Below are 16,429 nucleotides of genomic sequence, written 5' to 3'. Positions count from 1 at the left end.
ACAATTAGCTGCTATTTATGGTAGTCTAACTAGTTAACATGAATTCAAAATGTAAAGAATAACAAGTGTTTGTTGTTCTTTGCAAAACAATTTATTATCTTGCATTTTGGAACAAAAATGGCTTTATTTACCTGAAAACGTTATACCACAAGGTCACTAACACCATTCTTTTCGGTTGTTAGATGTAAATCTGCCAAATATATTAATCTTTCCCCAACCGAATAAAAATTCCCAAGATAGTGCACTGAAAATGGCACCTTAAATTAATGATATATAATCTCTTATAATATAATAAGCATAGCTTGTAAAAACATATCTGGGTTGAAGCCAAATTGGCTGACGACATCTTTTTCAAACAAAATACCAACTCATGGTATAAATGGCGCCTTTTTTACCAATCACAAAAGAAACAATCAGAATTCAACTATGTTGGCTGATAGCAATCTTGCTACTTTTGATATTCTCTTCCAGGACAATGACATTTGAATATAAATTTAAATTATATAGTTTCATTTTATTTAATTTTATTGACTTTTGCTTGTGGTTTTTGTTTTGCATACCACAGATAAGTGATATTAACTTTGTTTTTTGGAGGTCTCCATAATGACAACTTGGCCAATGATGATAACTGTACATTATGCAGAAAGCACATAATAAGAACTTGTATCTGGAAAAGTGAGGTCTGATAAAACTCACAGAGACAACACTGACCAATGATGTAAATGCTGGTCTTTTTACCAATAAGAGAAAAAGATGCATATTGTCAATCAGCTGACAACAATATTGGATGACAAGTCAATAACCATTTGGCAGCTAGGAGTTCAATCAGACTGATATTTTGACATGTGCACAAATGCAGAAGATTTTTGACAAATAAGTGCTGACAATGTCAAGATTTACCATAAAGAAGGAATATCTGTACCAAGCCAAGAAAAGTTATATCTGAAGTAATACCTTGTTGGTTATCCCAAACAAATTCCTTACAATACCTTCATAAAGATTTCTTCACATCATTCCATTTCAAAAATCTTAAAATTATAAACTTAACACATTTCATTATAAAAGGTATCTTCATTGTTCACAAACTTCAGTATGTTTATACCATCACTCAATTTGACACAGTGGAGATAAAACAAAAACTGAATATAGGAATTTTATAACTGCCACAATGGTAGTAAAAAGCTAATAGCTGAGACAAACAACTTTAATTTACACAAGGACCAGCCATGTATGTAAAATTTATGAAAACTTTTCATGTAACATATAATATTGGTTAAGATAATTTGTTTTTCTAAATGTGCCTGAATATTCTTGGCTGTTTAATTTAATCCAAATGACAATAATGGATTTTCTTAATAAGATCTGAGAATGAGAATAAAGCAAGCAGTCACAAAGCACATTATTACACTACAGTCCTAGAAATGATAATTGATATTGGCAAAAGGAAATGAAAAAAGAAATCAATTTTTCTCTTCTATTTTTTCATTCAATAATTGAAAAAGTTGTAAATGACAAAAAAAAAAAAAAGCTTGATAATGTGCCAAGCTGTTGAATCAGAAGTGAAGTCACAAAGGCTATTCATGATCTCCTTCAGTTATCATCTCTGAAAATGGCCACATAGTGTTTGAAAAGTTGCCCTCCAACACATCCAGACCAGATTTAGCCAGTGACACCGACCCTCCTTTGGCCAGCTGTCACGGAGGTTAGCCAGCTATCACGGAGGTTAGCCAGCTATATATAATGTTGGTACTCTTGTGTTGTTGCTCACGCTCAGCAGCATGTGGCTTGTATCATAATGTCCAGTGATTTCTCCAGTCCCAAAGTGTGCACCATCTTGTTAAACTGCTCTGGTGCCGAGGCAAGGGTGTTCTTTTCATCCAGCTCAAGCACTGAAACCAAATACCAATATCACTATTCAATTATATTTATTTATAATTCATAGTACATCAACAGCCTACAGGAAATTAATCTTTTTCAAATTATTCACTTAAACCACAAATTAATTAAATATCCTACTTGTGTGACAGAAACCACCTGAATAGACTGAAAAACAAATACCATCTATCAAAACCACGCAACTGAGAGAATCTAGTGGTACAGATAACAGAATGTGCAGTCTAATTCTAAAATGAATTACCAACAAATGTACTCACGTTGCTTCGGGGACTTGACATAGAGTTGTATATCGGGGTCAACAGTCCCATGCTGGGTGACGTCAAGGAAGCACCGCACTGTCCACACAGCTCTGAAATACATCAACCAATCCGTCAAGTAGAACCGTCTACATGCAGTTAAAGATAAATTTTCCACTGTCAGTTTTTAACAGAAGAACAGAAATGACATGTTACGTATAACAGTCAGGTAAAAAAAAAAAAAAAAAAAGTTTGTTTTTATTTCTTCAAATATGGGCACACATAGTGATTGATTTCTTCATTTGTCAATGAACAGATACTGCAAAAAAAAAAAAAAAAATCTCAATTTCATTTTTTTTTTCCAAAATGGCTATTTAAGTATATTCAGTACACTACCCGGCAGCATCAGGGTGTCTAAACTGTAAGTAAGCTCCCTCTGACCCATGAGGCAGACTGACTGCCTCGGGGTACTTCTGCTGAAAATGATGGAATGTCTTCTTCATTACAGTCCTCCACTTGCAAAAGGCACTGAACCCAGAAAAGAAGCGTCTAATGTTCTTGTTCTCAATAACACTGTAAAGAGAATAAAATGGCACTTCCTCGTTCTTTATTTTGCTATCACAACAACAAAAACAAAAAAACTTTCTTTGCTGATCAACATAATTTCATTTAGCCCATTAACAATTATTTTTTTGGTTTTAATTTTTTCTTAATCATAATATTTTAGCTACACAATTTGTAATGATGCTTGAATGCACAATTCCTTTGCTCCTTTAAGGGTATTAAAATTGTGCTTCTATTTTTTTTCTTCCCTTTTTTTACCATACAAGCTTGAATTCTATTTGTTATACATACTTGTCTATAAATTCCACCAAGTCATTAGCAACTTGTTTGTCAACATTTATTTTCAACCTTGTTAAACAGGCCTTGTTCTCTGTTTCCGAAACCTGGAACAAAAACTCTTTAGGATAACTTAAAGTGCCTCAAAATTTTACCACATTTGCCTTCAACAAAACATGTAATCTTACATCTTTGTCACTAAAGTAAAGATGGATGCCTGAATAAACAAAAATATCTATATTTAAATAAATACTTCACACTAATTAGTTGAAGTATTTATCTTGTATAACTATTGGATCAATCAATCATACGTACTGAAGTTTCCAACACATCTACTTCCAACTGGAAAGTGAAGCCATAGCACGTCCCGGATATTTTCTGCTGCTTTTCAATTCTGTTTGGACCTGTAAGTCAAGACACAATATTTATTACATGATAATCATTATCTCATTTGCTTCTTTTAAGAAAGCTTAGCATTCTTCAGCTCTTATTTTAAAATGTCATTTTTAAGTTGATGATCAAAATATACTAAGTAATAAATTAAAAAAAAAAATGAATGGAGAGAACAGTCATTTCTATCCTCTCACATAGTAATTAAATTTCAAAACTGAAGTTCCATTTCTGACATCCAAGTTGAAAATGTACCAGACTGGATAATGCCCTTCCAAACAAAACATTTTCATCATTTCATTTTTTTTCTTTCTTGTCTTACCTAAAGTTTTGATGTGACATGTTGTATCAGTGAAGACAACCCCAGTCAATGCTGACTGCCTTTCTAACTGGAATGACAAACAGTTTACATGATTACTAAGCTTACAGAAGATAAATTTACCTATGAGATTAAGATATAACTTTCATTAAAGAATAATGAAAATATTTCAAACTGTTTTTTTTTTCTATATCCTTTTTATCACCATTCTCTCATTTGTTTAGTAAATAAGTTTTTTTTTAATATGAAGGTGTTGAAATGATGACAAGACAAACGTCTAAATACATATAATAAATATAAGTAAAATCACATTTTCCCATTAAATCAGCTACTACAATCTAACTTCTTTCATTTAACCTCTTAAAGTACTAGCTATACACTAGCTGTAGCAAGTATATTCTACACCATGTGTTAAATCTCAATCAAAATGTCTTCTCTTTTTAAAAAAAAAAAACTCCAGGTGAGCAAGAGTCTATGGAGCCTAGCTCAGGTGGTTGTGTTGTGTTGCTGTAAGCTCGTCAAAGCGGGCTGTGATATGTGTCAATTTCAACCAAATCACAGCCGCTTTGACAAACTCAGCTCAGCAATCGCAATCTTCACTCACTGGCAATCTTCTTATCTTACCCTAATCCTGAAATTTTCAAAATAAGAAAAAAAATCCCCACATTTCTACATTTGAAAAAAAAAAACAACATTGGGAAAGCAAGTTGGAAAAGTCCATTGGAGGAAGACAGGCAAAACAGGATAGATTCACAGTGTAACAGTGAACTCAGTTAATCATCAGGCACTTCAAAAGACCTCACTACTGTTGTGCCCAATCCCTGAACAACTATAGCAATTGTGCCTTTGACCACAACCTTCTGCCTCCCATTCCAGCCCAAGCTACGTCCAAAGACAAGACCAGCCTTCAGTGAAAAAGTCTGACAATATAGCACGGGGTCCAGCAGGAAGCAGCCTGCACAGATCTCAACAATGATAATTTTGACTCCCAAAAAGTCACAAATCAGCAAATAGCTGGAAAAATCAAACCTCACAACTCGTAAACTATGCACCCATTCCCCCCCTTTCCCACCACACCTAATCTGCATGCTACCACACTCCACCACAGTAACCAGACTCGGTCACAGAGTTGCTTCCTTTGCAAAACCAGAATAAAAACCAATACACGCTATAAATAAATCTCCTTTGTGTTTTTTCAACACTCTTTTATTGGCATGGATACAAGTTTCACCACCGCCATCAATCTGCTCCTCAGGCATTCTTCAAAAAGCTATAATTAAAATGTTAGGTGAGCACGTATTGAGTGTATGGTGAAATGTCATTAGAAAAAAACAATAGTTTGCCAAAAATACTAGGCAGCTGTTTTGGATGTATTCATTGATTATTTGGTAAATTGCGTGAAAGGTACTTCAGAGATTTCTTATCCCATCCATGTAGTAAACCTTATTCTTGATTTATGACCAAGGGTTATTTTAGGTTACTAAAGATGCAGGGATTTTCCCCTCTCTTCTCATTTCCCTTTCTTTTATCTGGTGCAAACTCTATTCCTCACCACAGTCAACACATCATGACATTTTCCATGCGTGGTAATGTGTTGGACAGATCATTTTTGATAACATTAACATTATTTTACACCTGTACACAAAGGAAATTGACATTCAAAAAACTGCAGAACATCTGGATAATTTGTTTCAGTTAAAATGGTCCAGCCTTCAGATGCATTTGGCTCAATGCTGTGTCAAAATTGTACAGGACACCTATTTGGCACTACTCAAACCCAAACCCCTATTATACAGCCATACTACCAGCATGGCAGACCGCCTGTGTAATTATATGATATCATCTCGTGTAATATGCCTCAGCACCTGTGATGGGATTAGGGTAAGCCCTGACATTACACCCGGGGAAATATTCCACATAAACTTTAGGCAAGAAAGTACTGCTTGGCACATGCGTCAGGGCATGCCTGAGGCTGAGAGAGGAATCCCGTCTTCCGAGAGAAGGTCAACTGCTTGAAACTCGGCAACAAAACTCTCATTCCTGGCAACACACTTCACGCCTGCTTTCCTCCCAGACTAACATCAACATAAAGGTCAGTTATGACTCCCTCCCCGTTGCTAGGATACCACATAAAGGTCAGTTATGACTCCCTCAATGTTGCTAGGATACATAATTTGAACTTTCAGCTCCATTGGGTTATGCTTATAAATCAAAATGCAATCATGTTGTCAGCAGACAGGAATGCTAACAAAGGGGGCCCACTGTTCTTTGTTTGTGCTTCGTATTCACAGCTAGCATTCAGCTATGGTACAGAGCCGACTGAATGAAACATAAAACAGAAATCAATCAATTAAACATGTCAGCATCTTTTGTACAAATCCGTGTAATTCTCTTTCAACTGAAGACAGATGAGCAAATATTCACATAGCTAACATCCCCAGAATCCATATACTGCTCACACAAGACCAGTTATAATATTCCAACCATTTCCTTTTTAAATGTTGCCATGGAAACCCTGACCTCACTCCCTTAATTAACCACAAGAGGCTGAATAGAATTTTCTGGGATTGATAAAAACCAAGCACTGATTTCTTGAAGAGGACTGCAAATACTCTGTAGGTCTCCCAGTAAATTGCCTTCAGGCTAGAATTTTTAGACTTCACTTTCTCTCCATGGAGAACTGTCCACACACTACTGTGCTACCACCTAAAAATAAGTCATTCAAAATTTGGCAGAGCACAAAAAAAAGATTAAAAGAATGATTAAATGCAAGAATATGCTGTTAATAAAAGTGATGCTGATAGCAATTCTGAAGCTAAATCTAGTTAAAATGTTCCTGTAACCTTTTCTTTTCTTCTTACTTCGAGTCTAAATCCTACGTAGAGCATTCCTATGACTCTCATTGTAGATCAGTTACTCAATTATGTTGATGCAAATTCATTCTTACTATAATGATTGCTAGGCAGACCTAATTTCCTTCAATTAACATATTTCACTTATCTTTACCCATCTTAGGAGCCGTCACGTTTTTTTCTTAAACACTTTCCCCAAAAAACCGGACCCAGAAAAGAGCATTTATACACAAATGCCCAAAAAAATCACTGACCTTCAAAGTCCACTTCTTGGAACCAAGCCACCTTCTAGTAAACCATCAGTCATAAATTTTCCTTTTCCCTACTTAAAAACCTCCCACATTTCTAGCCAATGCTGCCCCAGTTCTGTATAGAAAAACACAGCTAATATGCATACAAAGGACAGGTGACTCACTGAGATCACATTGCCTAGAACTTATTATAACCCAGTCTCAAGGGAAATCCCTTGAAATGGCATGGTTGCACAATAACAAATGCTGCAGATCTGAATTAATCCAGGACATTAAGGAAAAGTGGATAGCCCAGGAAACCTAAGCAAAAACATATTAGCCATACTAATGGTGATATGCTATATGTTCAGCAGTCCCCGGGGACTAGACCAAGATATCCAATAGGGAAAGAGGCCTCTATCATCCTTGCTTTAATAGCAGGATTATCATACTCCAGTTAGGAAGATATTCATATTTCTCTAGCACACTTGCCCTTGATCTAGCTAATATCATTAGGCTTTAAGTGTAAGAACCTGGAACCTATCAATGTTCACCATCTTTCACTACCTGTTTATGCTTCTTCAACCACTGTGCAGGACAAAGTCCATATGCTCAAAACAAATCACACTGCTGTTACCTGTGCTCTGCAAGGGTCAAATTAGCACCTTTCACACTGTGGTGTTTATAAATTATTACTTTCACAGCTTTCTTCTACTTCTTACATTAAGGAGATGGATAATGTGTGGATATGTATAACTGTTAAACCTAAAATGTATTATTATTGTTATTCATCTTTGTACATTTTCACCAGCTCAGACTGATGTCTAAGACCCCATTTCCAGAGATTAGATCGATCTACTTTAGATCGACCTAACTCCCTGGGGGTTCACGCTAAATAGCTGTCAGCCGAGCGGACACGAAAGTTAATCACCCCCTTACAGTTTGCAGTAGGCGGGACAGACATTTAAGCTGGATTATCTGACAGTAATCTAGCGAGACTCCCCACGGGGATAGATCGATCTAAAAGCTCTGGAATACAGCCAAAGTAACAGGGGCGGATTAAAACCCTCTTCTTGGTCTTCCGGAAGACGGTCAGATTTTATAGTTTAAATTGACAGCTATCTCTTTTTTTCTGCCAGAAGACAGTCAAAAATGGAGGATGGATCAACAAAGACAATTTGGAGGGCCATCAGAAAATATCTCTGGATCTGCCCCTGAGTAAAAACAAGGATTATTATCATAATTTGGATTACAAAATTGATTCGGGTTTTTCCCTTTTTAACTGACAAAATGACATACAGAACTGTCTGGAAAATTTAGCTTCAACATCGACTGGGTAAGAAAAAAAAACATTCTTTTCTAACATATGAGATTCTACTTCATCATGATATTGATGGAATTTCATTGATTATAACCCCATAACAATTGCCCTAGAAATACCAGATATAATAGATCAACTGCCTAACCATCCTATTATAATATTTATGTACTACATAATCAACACTTCATTAACCAGACCAGTAACAAGTGTTCTGCTATCAAGAAAAGAGAAAAATAAAGAGAATATGTACAATATTCTTTCTTTTTTCTAGAATTTCAATGATGGTAGCTACTACTGACTACAAAGGGATTTCTGGGTTATGGTAGAACGACTGCAGAATCTCAGCTCATCAAAGCGGGGCTGTGATACAACAGTAGACAATATCATTGCTTCACAGCCACTTTGATGGATGAGGACTGCATGGTATCAGCAAACCCGTCAATTTTTTTCCATCACACCCTAACAAACCCCACCCCCCCTTATCCCCTACTAAAAATGTTCTGTATTTCATAACTGTAAAGAACATCACACTTCTGACCAGTCAAAAATATCCAACAGTCCACAGATTGCTTACAGGACAAAAACAATTCTTCCTTATTGGCAATAATATTAAGATGAGTTTTAAAATCAAAATATACCCCTTCCAACAAAATCATCCTAAGTAGAACTTTTGATCAATAGGCAGCAATGGCGTTGAAGTGTCATCATAGCTCATCAAAGCGGGCTGTGATATGAACAATAGACTACACATCACAGCCCCCTTGATGCCCACGGGGACACTAGCACTCTAAATGTCATCTTCTGAGTTCCGCAAAAATTTCCTCTTGGCACAGTGAGAAACAATTTTGATTGTTTCAGAGGTAATTAATTTTGAATTGCAGTTTTGACTGATCCTTGGCATTATTTTCAATGACAGACACATTTATTTTCATTGACACTTGAGTGATAATCATTCAGGGAATATTTAGAAAGAAGACTTTATGACTGCTTATTTACATCTAAATTTAGCCACGATAATATTTTAACTCCTTCACCTTTTAAAATGCTGTTACTCCTAGACAACTCATAAGTCAAAACAAAAAATAAACCGTAAACAAGGACATTCCAGAGTTTTTACCAAAATAAACATGTAAATATATCTGGCTCACTCTAAATATAGCATTCTAAACTAGTAGGGAAGCAGGCTCCGTCTCCACTGAGCACAAAATAATATCCATATTTCTGCCTTCAAAAGATCAGATGGTGTCAGAGATATGTATTCCCTTAAATCAGACTAAGAGATAGGAGAAAGAAGAGTGCCTGGGACATCACACTGGAACTGAGCCAGGAACAGCTTTGCTCTACATAAATGCAAATTTAGTATAAGAGAAAATGGGGAAATGCAGATACATTTTCTGCCCGGGTGAGTCCCATAATTAATTCCCAGGGTCACGGGGCTATGGCCCTCCTACTGCTATTATTAGTCTCCATTCGGAGGCCAAAGATTTAATCAGGGTCACTGTGGTGGTTACGACCTCTGCCAAACCGAGTTAGGACACCTCCGCATTCAGAGCCAACATCTGAGAAACGAAGGCCTTGGAGAGGTTAGATCATTTATGACATTTAACTCAATAAATTGCACCTAGCAATTTTGTGCCTATCCTTGAAGCATTTACTTTGAAGTGTAAAAAAGGCACTTAGTGATGACCCACTCTTATTCCACTTATCAAAGAAACAATCTATGAAAAACCATGGAGTGAAGCAGCAGTAGTGAATCCCAAACAAAAACAAAGAAGAAATTAAATATAGTAATGATATACACAGCTTTTTATTCATCATATGTAATATAAACAAAATGGCATTTAAAAATGATACATAATCAAATATGAATACCCATATGTAAACTGCTTAAGTCGGCAATCTGTATCAATGCCTAGCCAATGCAGAACCCAACGACTTTAATGAATTATAGAGCTGGCTCAACAACAGTTCAATACTCTTTAGGTCTACTCTTGAACTAATTAACCAGGCCTGTTCAGATTTATGGTTTCTTCACCATTTTCTGTTGAAGGGTACTGGAGAAGAGAGAGTATCTACTCCTTACAATATGGTTACATATTCCTAACCAAGTTCGAATCCTTCAGACAGAATCTCACAATGTGATCAACTTTATCACAGATATGAAGCCCGACCCCCCCTCCCTACCATATCCCCACCCCCCTCACACAAATGATGAAATTCCATTTTTTTTTTTTAAAGGAAAAGTGGCAATAATCATTGCTGACATGGAGTATTTGGAAGACATTTTCTTATAAGCACAGCTTTTAAGGGATTTAATTGTGAATTACGTAGTGTGGTGAATGGCCTGTCCAATGGGAACACAGCAAATGGGATGGTTCAATGATAACTCTCAGAGAAGCCTGATTGATCTCACTACAGGGAGCCAATGGGACCAAACATTTGTTTCTCTGGTATAACCAGAAAAAAAAAAGGCAATACATCCACCTTTTTCTTATGCCCTTTTGTGCCATTTTACATTTATTTCAAATCTGAACATTTTTTCTAACTAAATACATATAATATTTTTTATTTATTGCATTGATTTAGTATTCTTTTTATCCAATCACGAACTATTTATTTTGATTGTTGGGTGTCTACCTTGAAAGGCAGATCAGACATTTGAATCAGCTAGAAATAGTGTTGGTCAGGTCTTCCCCTCTAGCTCGTCAAAGCGGGCTGTGATATGAAAACAACTCAACATTTCACAGCCCCTTAAACGAACAGAAAGCAAGCTGGTACATGGTAGAGATCCATCTTTTCTTTTTAACAATCTTTTCCACAGAAGCCCTCTAAGGTTGGCAATTAAGTGTCTAAAAACATGAGCCACTTATTTTATCATGAGCATGGTATGAATTGCTACTTGCTATAATTGAAGGTTGAGTTTCATATGTAGTGTTATTTTTAACTTGAATTACCTTAAGGTATTCTCATCCTAAAAACAAAATAGACAAAACTTCTGTATGATTTATTTCTATTTTTTACCAGTAATACTCGAACATTTAACTCTATCCTCAAGTAATACAAAATCAATACAAGAATGTCCCTTTAGAGAAATCCTTTACAAGGGCTGAAAAACACGAGCTTGCAGAATTACTTCACAAACAGGCATTAGATTTTTTTTTAAACAAAACTGTACTTAATTTAGTGCAGCATTTTTCGTACAACTGAACAAAAAAAAGGCCAAATTAGGCAAAACATGACTTCCCACTCAATTTTCTAAAATTCCGTAATTGTTCAGCAGAAGCAAAAATTAACATGAAGGCAGGTGCCCCCCAGTTTCATATCACCAAGTCCAGTAAACACACAACTGTGTTAACTGTGCAGTCCATTTACTATTGTAACCTGCATGATCCCTATCTAGAAAGAGGATCATATCTTGTCGCTCCTTACTCCGTGACCTCCGGAACACCTGCCTGCAGTGAATCGGACTCCACTTCCACACAAAAGCACCACTACAAAAGACCTTACAAAAAAACCCTGCCGTTATTGCTCTTTGTCCTTGGCTTCTTTTATTTGTTGGTTTACCTTAAAGATATTACAATCACTGTTCTCTTTGTCGCGTGTTGAACTCTTTGTCCCTTTTCTTTGTTATCATCTCCACACCATTTTATTGAAAATGTGACAATCATTTATTATATCAAGATTTGGTTTTCCTTAAGAGAAACATTTTAAATATTTTTGAGCAGTGTTTGGTTTTATTGTTCAATGTTTGGGTCAACAGCCGATTGGCTATGAAGCCCACTCAGTGCTGACCTGAGTGGGTACTCAGTGTAAACAATGATTCATTCACCCCGTTAACACAGTGAAAAGCTTTCAATAGAAACACACCTCGATCAGAATCTGAACAACACAAATCACCTCGCTGAAAAACTGAACTATAACAGCTTCTGGTCAACATTTGGTTGTACAGCAACTGTATATGTATTTCTATTGTGTGTTCTGGGCTGGGCCTCTCCAATTGTCTTTAGGATTAAAACCAAGGTGAACAAAGGGACTTTTAAGGAAATGGGCCTTTACCTGTTCTTTTAAAGTTTCAGCTTTTTCCTTGCGGGCCTCTTCATAGTTTGATGATGATGATGATTCAACACACTGTCTGAAAAGTAGATGATTAAAATTTTATTGTCAAACAAAGAATTGTAAAAGATGCATCAGAGAGGTGTAAAAACCAGAACTCCCCTCTCAGAAATAATAAAAACAGACAAATTAAATAAATTATGTCAAAGGGCTAAAAACATACATTCTGCAGCTTTAATCCCCAGAGACAAATTAGCCATTTTTTTCCAATGCATGGTACATTTCACAAGGGCATAGAAGCAACATATTTTCTGTCCGTATGTCAAACCAGTGCAACCTCAGACTTCAATTCATTTTTCTATTTATGTTGTCTTTCTGGTTTTAAAGACACCTTGCCCTTCCGTTTTTTTTTTTTTAATCTGATGGGGGAAAAATATGGATGTAAACAAAAGTGTTGCTGCACTCGTCCTTAAAATGACACATTATGCTTGGGCAGAATGCACTGCGACCAATGCAAAAATCAATACACTGCAGCAACCAAACGGCCTGATTCATCCTAGCTACAGTTCTAGGAACAGGCTTTCAGGATGGTGATTCACTTTTACTTAACGAGATATTTGAATAAAGTTGTAAACACACTCAGAACAGGATTCAGGCAATATATTCTTACAGAAAAAGATTCTAACAGTCATTGCGAACTTTTAATCAGATGGACTGAAGCAATTTAGGTTTTCTCTTGCCAGACAGCATTGTATGAAAATTCTGCTTCATCAGTCATTTTGCTAATTTGTGAAGTCTCAATTAACACCTATATTAATCTGATAATGCTGACAACCTCTGAAATAACTTTGGAATACTCACAGCAGGAGAATTATGATAATCCCAAAAAGGATGTTTTTAATCTTGCCAGCCACTCAAAATGTGTTAATTAGCTACTGAGCACAAACACACCTTTTGTAAATTACTTACGTCAAAAGACATAATTGAAATCCCGTTCAATTACAATTATATGAAAGCTAGCAAATGAAACATGCCCCAATACTCAATTTTTCCAAGAACACAATTAATATGGTAAACATCTTCAATTCCGATGTTGGACAAAAAGGTAACATTTATTATTGTAGCTGCTCTAGTAACTAGTGATTGACTAAGTATCCATACAATTTGGCATCAAATGAAATTTTAGATTCTGATATATGATAAAGCTAAAATCGTTCTGATCAACTGCTTACACAATTCAGTTCTTTAAAACCACAGTTTACATTCTTTTCAGCACTGTGTACAATATGAAGATAAAAAATTAAAAATTTTTATTCTAAAACACCTATGCGCCTTCTTAAATCACCAACTGTTTAGGAAATACTGAGTGCAAGTTTAAACTACAATTACATTCAAAATACAAGCGTTTTCTAAAATTCAATGTTTGTTTAAATCCAATGTATATTTGTTAATATCATAAAACTGAACATAATATTCTTAAAAATGCAAGTTATTAGCTGAAGTTAATTAAAAGTGTTACATTATAGCAAGCTAGTTCATTCTTACCATGACTCAATTTTGATTATGGCTACCTAAATTCAGTAAAAAAATACTTGGACTTCAATTTCTAACTTTCCACAATTTTAACTGGACTGATTCGAAAACTAATCTGATGACAGCATTTCCACCACAATACCATGCTACACAAAATCTTCAATTATTCATGACATTGCATAAGTCACATATCAACAAAGGCAAACCAGATGAACCATCATAAAATATCTCTCTCTTTCTCTCTCTCTCTCTCTCTCCACCCCCGTGATATCACATCCATTGCCAGTTTCCCAATATTCCTGAGCATGTCTTTTTCCTACATGGAATCTCATTAGCTAATGGCTCAGTGCATGCTGTCACCACCTTCACCTGCGCTGCTCAGTGACTGGTTATGCCTTGCTTAGATTCAACTGGTGGTCCAGTCATGATATTACATGAAAGTCCATAATTTACTTCCAGCGGGTGAATATGTTGGCTTCAGATATATAACTCCATTCAAAAGGCTCAGTAAATGTCTGCTATTAAAATGTAACTAATTCTGCCTTAAATATTCAGCAAAATCTAGACTAAAAAGCATTTGCTAGTAACAAGTTTAAAATGCTTTGTTCTTGCTTTAAAAAAATCAACTGAAACAAACCACAAAGACAGACGGATTTAGGGTAATAACCAGGCTTTATGTAACCAAATATTAGTTATGAAAACTTCTCCTTCACAATCATGGCGCTTTCAATTGCTACAGTTGTCTGTGGATGAAAAATACCTTTGACTGCACAGGTTATATTGGTTGTGTATATTCAAAAACAATAAATCAATTTAAAATTAGAAATTTAAGACACTTACAAAATAAGCTCCAATTGGTCCCAACTTAGCTGAAGGCCTTCCACTGTCTGTTTGTACATATACTCCTCTTCTAATAAAGCCACTTCTTGCTCCAGTTCAGCTATCTAGAATATAATACAAACAGTACTGGTAAAATATTCCACACCAAATCATTTTGACTGTCATAAGTGAGTATGTTTGACACATTATAATATATTTCTCAAAAAGCTACCCACCCTCAAAAGATTTTTTAAGTACTTCAAACAAGTCATTTTTAAATCTAAAAAAAAAATAATAAAATTTATCTGATCTGCCAAGTTCGCACACATTACAGAAGTCAAAAAAATTATTTAAAATTAAAGAACATACTTCTGCCTCCACATTTTACTGAAAAATTTAACTACCTTTTCTGCCTACTTCTTATCCATAAATTTCACTGAATATCCTTACTCCTATGTCTACTTACTTCTTTCAAATATTTTGCTTTCAGGTCACCAGGACCATCCTCCCCATCATCTGTGGTAAAAATCTGCCCCTGTGTTTCCACCAAATTAACCAGGCCCCTGGGAGGCTGGTTTTCAACAGATTCATCATGATCATTATTATCAGGCTCACTTGATTCTGGGAACCTATTTACAAGGAAAGAAAAATTATGGAGTATTTCAAATAACACAATATGATTCAGTGGCAATTACAGACAATTTCAATACTAAATATCACTACTGAAGCTGTATACAGGTTTTTAATGATTTTCTGTACAATATTAACTAGTGCTTTTCATAAATATTTATTTATATACTAGTAGATGTTTTTCTTTACTTTCAAATTTGTATATTTGAATATTGCAGAAATGAAATATTTTCTTGATTGATCATAACATTTGGATAACTGCTGATTACATTATTTTGGAATTTTCAGCTGAAGATTAAAAATTCACAGTTTTCTTTGTTCTTTTTCAATCTACCTTCCAAGCACTTTTCCTCAATGACTTCTTAATTTCAATTTCATCTCCTGTATTCTTAAATTTAAATTAATTTAATCTTAAATTTCTGCTTAAACACTTTGTTCCTACCCTCTTTGTTAAACATCTTGGAAGTTGGACTCCCAATACTTCTAGTTTTTACTGAAATTTCCTCACAGTTAATTCACAACAGACAAAGGGTTTGCCTATCCAAACGTATTCCCTTTCTTTTTGAAAAAAAAAATATCTTAAATGAATTTCGTAAATGTTCACGTTTACCTGCCCTACTACCTACCGGATCTGTAAACAAAGGAGTTTATTCCAGGACGAGGGTTAATCTTTTGTGGATATTTACTCAAACTGTAAACATTCGGAAGCACGCTTTGTCCCGCGCTTCATTGTTCGGTACGTGGTGTGTACTCAATATTGATCGAAATGCAGTGAATCATATTCTAGTCACCCCTTTATCGAAAGGTAAAATAGCAAATGACTTAATAAAATCGAAAGATTTTGTCTCCGATAAATTTCAACGCCCCAGAACGATAGTTCTTTAGCTCTGAATTAATCAGCGCGAATTCAAAATACCGAATGTGTGACATCACGCGTTCTCCGACCGCATGGGGCTTCGGGACCTCCTTTGTTCTACCACGTTTAAGAAAATTATTGAGCGCACTATAAGCGCTTTTCATCCTGCAAAGTCCTTACCTTTTACACATGATTTTTTTCGAAATTTTCTAGATTTTTTTCAAAGACTTACTCGGTTATTGTCCGTTGAACATGGGCCAGAATATCTCCCTCTGAACTGCCCGCCATTTTGAGATTCATAATGGTATGCTAGAGGGCGCATTGTTTATTAAGTAAAATATTTTTAAAAATTGATTACTATTAATTTTCGAAAACAATTTTCAAAAATTTATATGAAATAGTTAATTTTTTTGAAATATTCTACCAAAAATTAAAAAAATTAAAATTGATTTCG

The 16,429-nt window shown here is 35.3% G+C and overlaps 1 protein-coding gene and 1 long non-coding RNA gene across 2 annotated transcripts; both read right to left on the bottom strand.

Annotated features, from left to right (window-relative positions):
• Positions 1-72: 72 nt before the first annotated feature.
• Positions 73-16,291, bottom strand: LOC106153907 (centromere protein P). Its single transcript, XM_087014542.1, has 10 exons — positions 16,208-16,291; positions 14,956-15,118; positions 14,511-14,614; positions 12,141-12,216; positions 3,685-3,751; positions 3,288-3,376; positions 2,988-3,079; positions 2,529-2,705; positions 2,154-2,245; positions 73-1,889 (listed from the first exon to the last, which is right to left on the bottom strand). Exons 1-10 carry the CDS (start codon positions 16,273-16,275, stop codon positions 1,771-1,773), a joined length of 1,047 nt encoding a protein of 348 aa, XP_086870668.1. The 5' UTR covers positions 16,276-16,291; the 3' UTR covers positions 73-1,770.
• LOC147761228 (uncharacterized) lies at positions 3,764-8,513 on the bottom strand. Its single transcript, XR_015334919.1, has 2 exons — positions 6,788-8,513; positions 3,764-6,387 (listed from the first exon to the last, which is right to left on the bottom strand). It is a non-coding gene; the product is annotated as an uncharacterized LOC147761228 (long non-coding RNA).
• Positions 16,292-16,429: the final 138 nt, after the last annotated feature.

Source organism: Lingula anatina, chromosome 6 (assembly GCF_051362555.1).
Source record: "Lingula anatina isolate TDL-2025a chromosome 6, LinAna3.0, whole genome shotgun sequence".
NCBI classification, from domain to species: domain Eukaryota; kingdom Metazoa; phylum Brachiopoda; class Lingulata; order Lingulida; family Lingulidae; genus Lingula; species Lingula anatina.
This window is presented reverse-complemented; position numbering and strand designations above follow the sequence as displayed.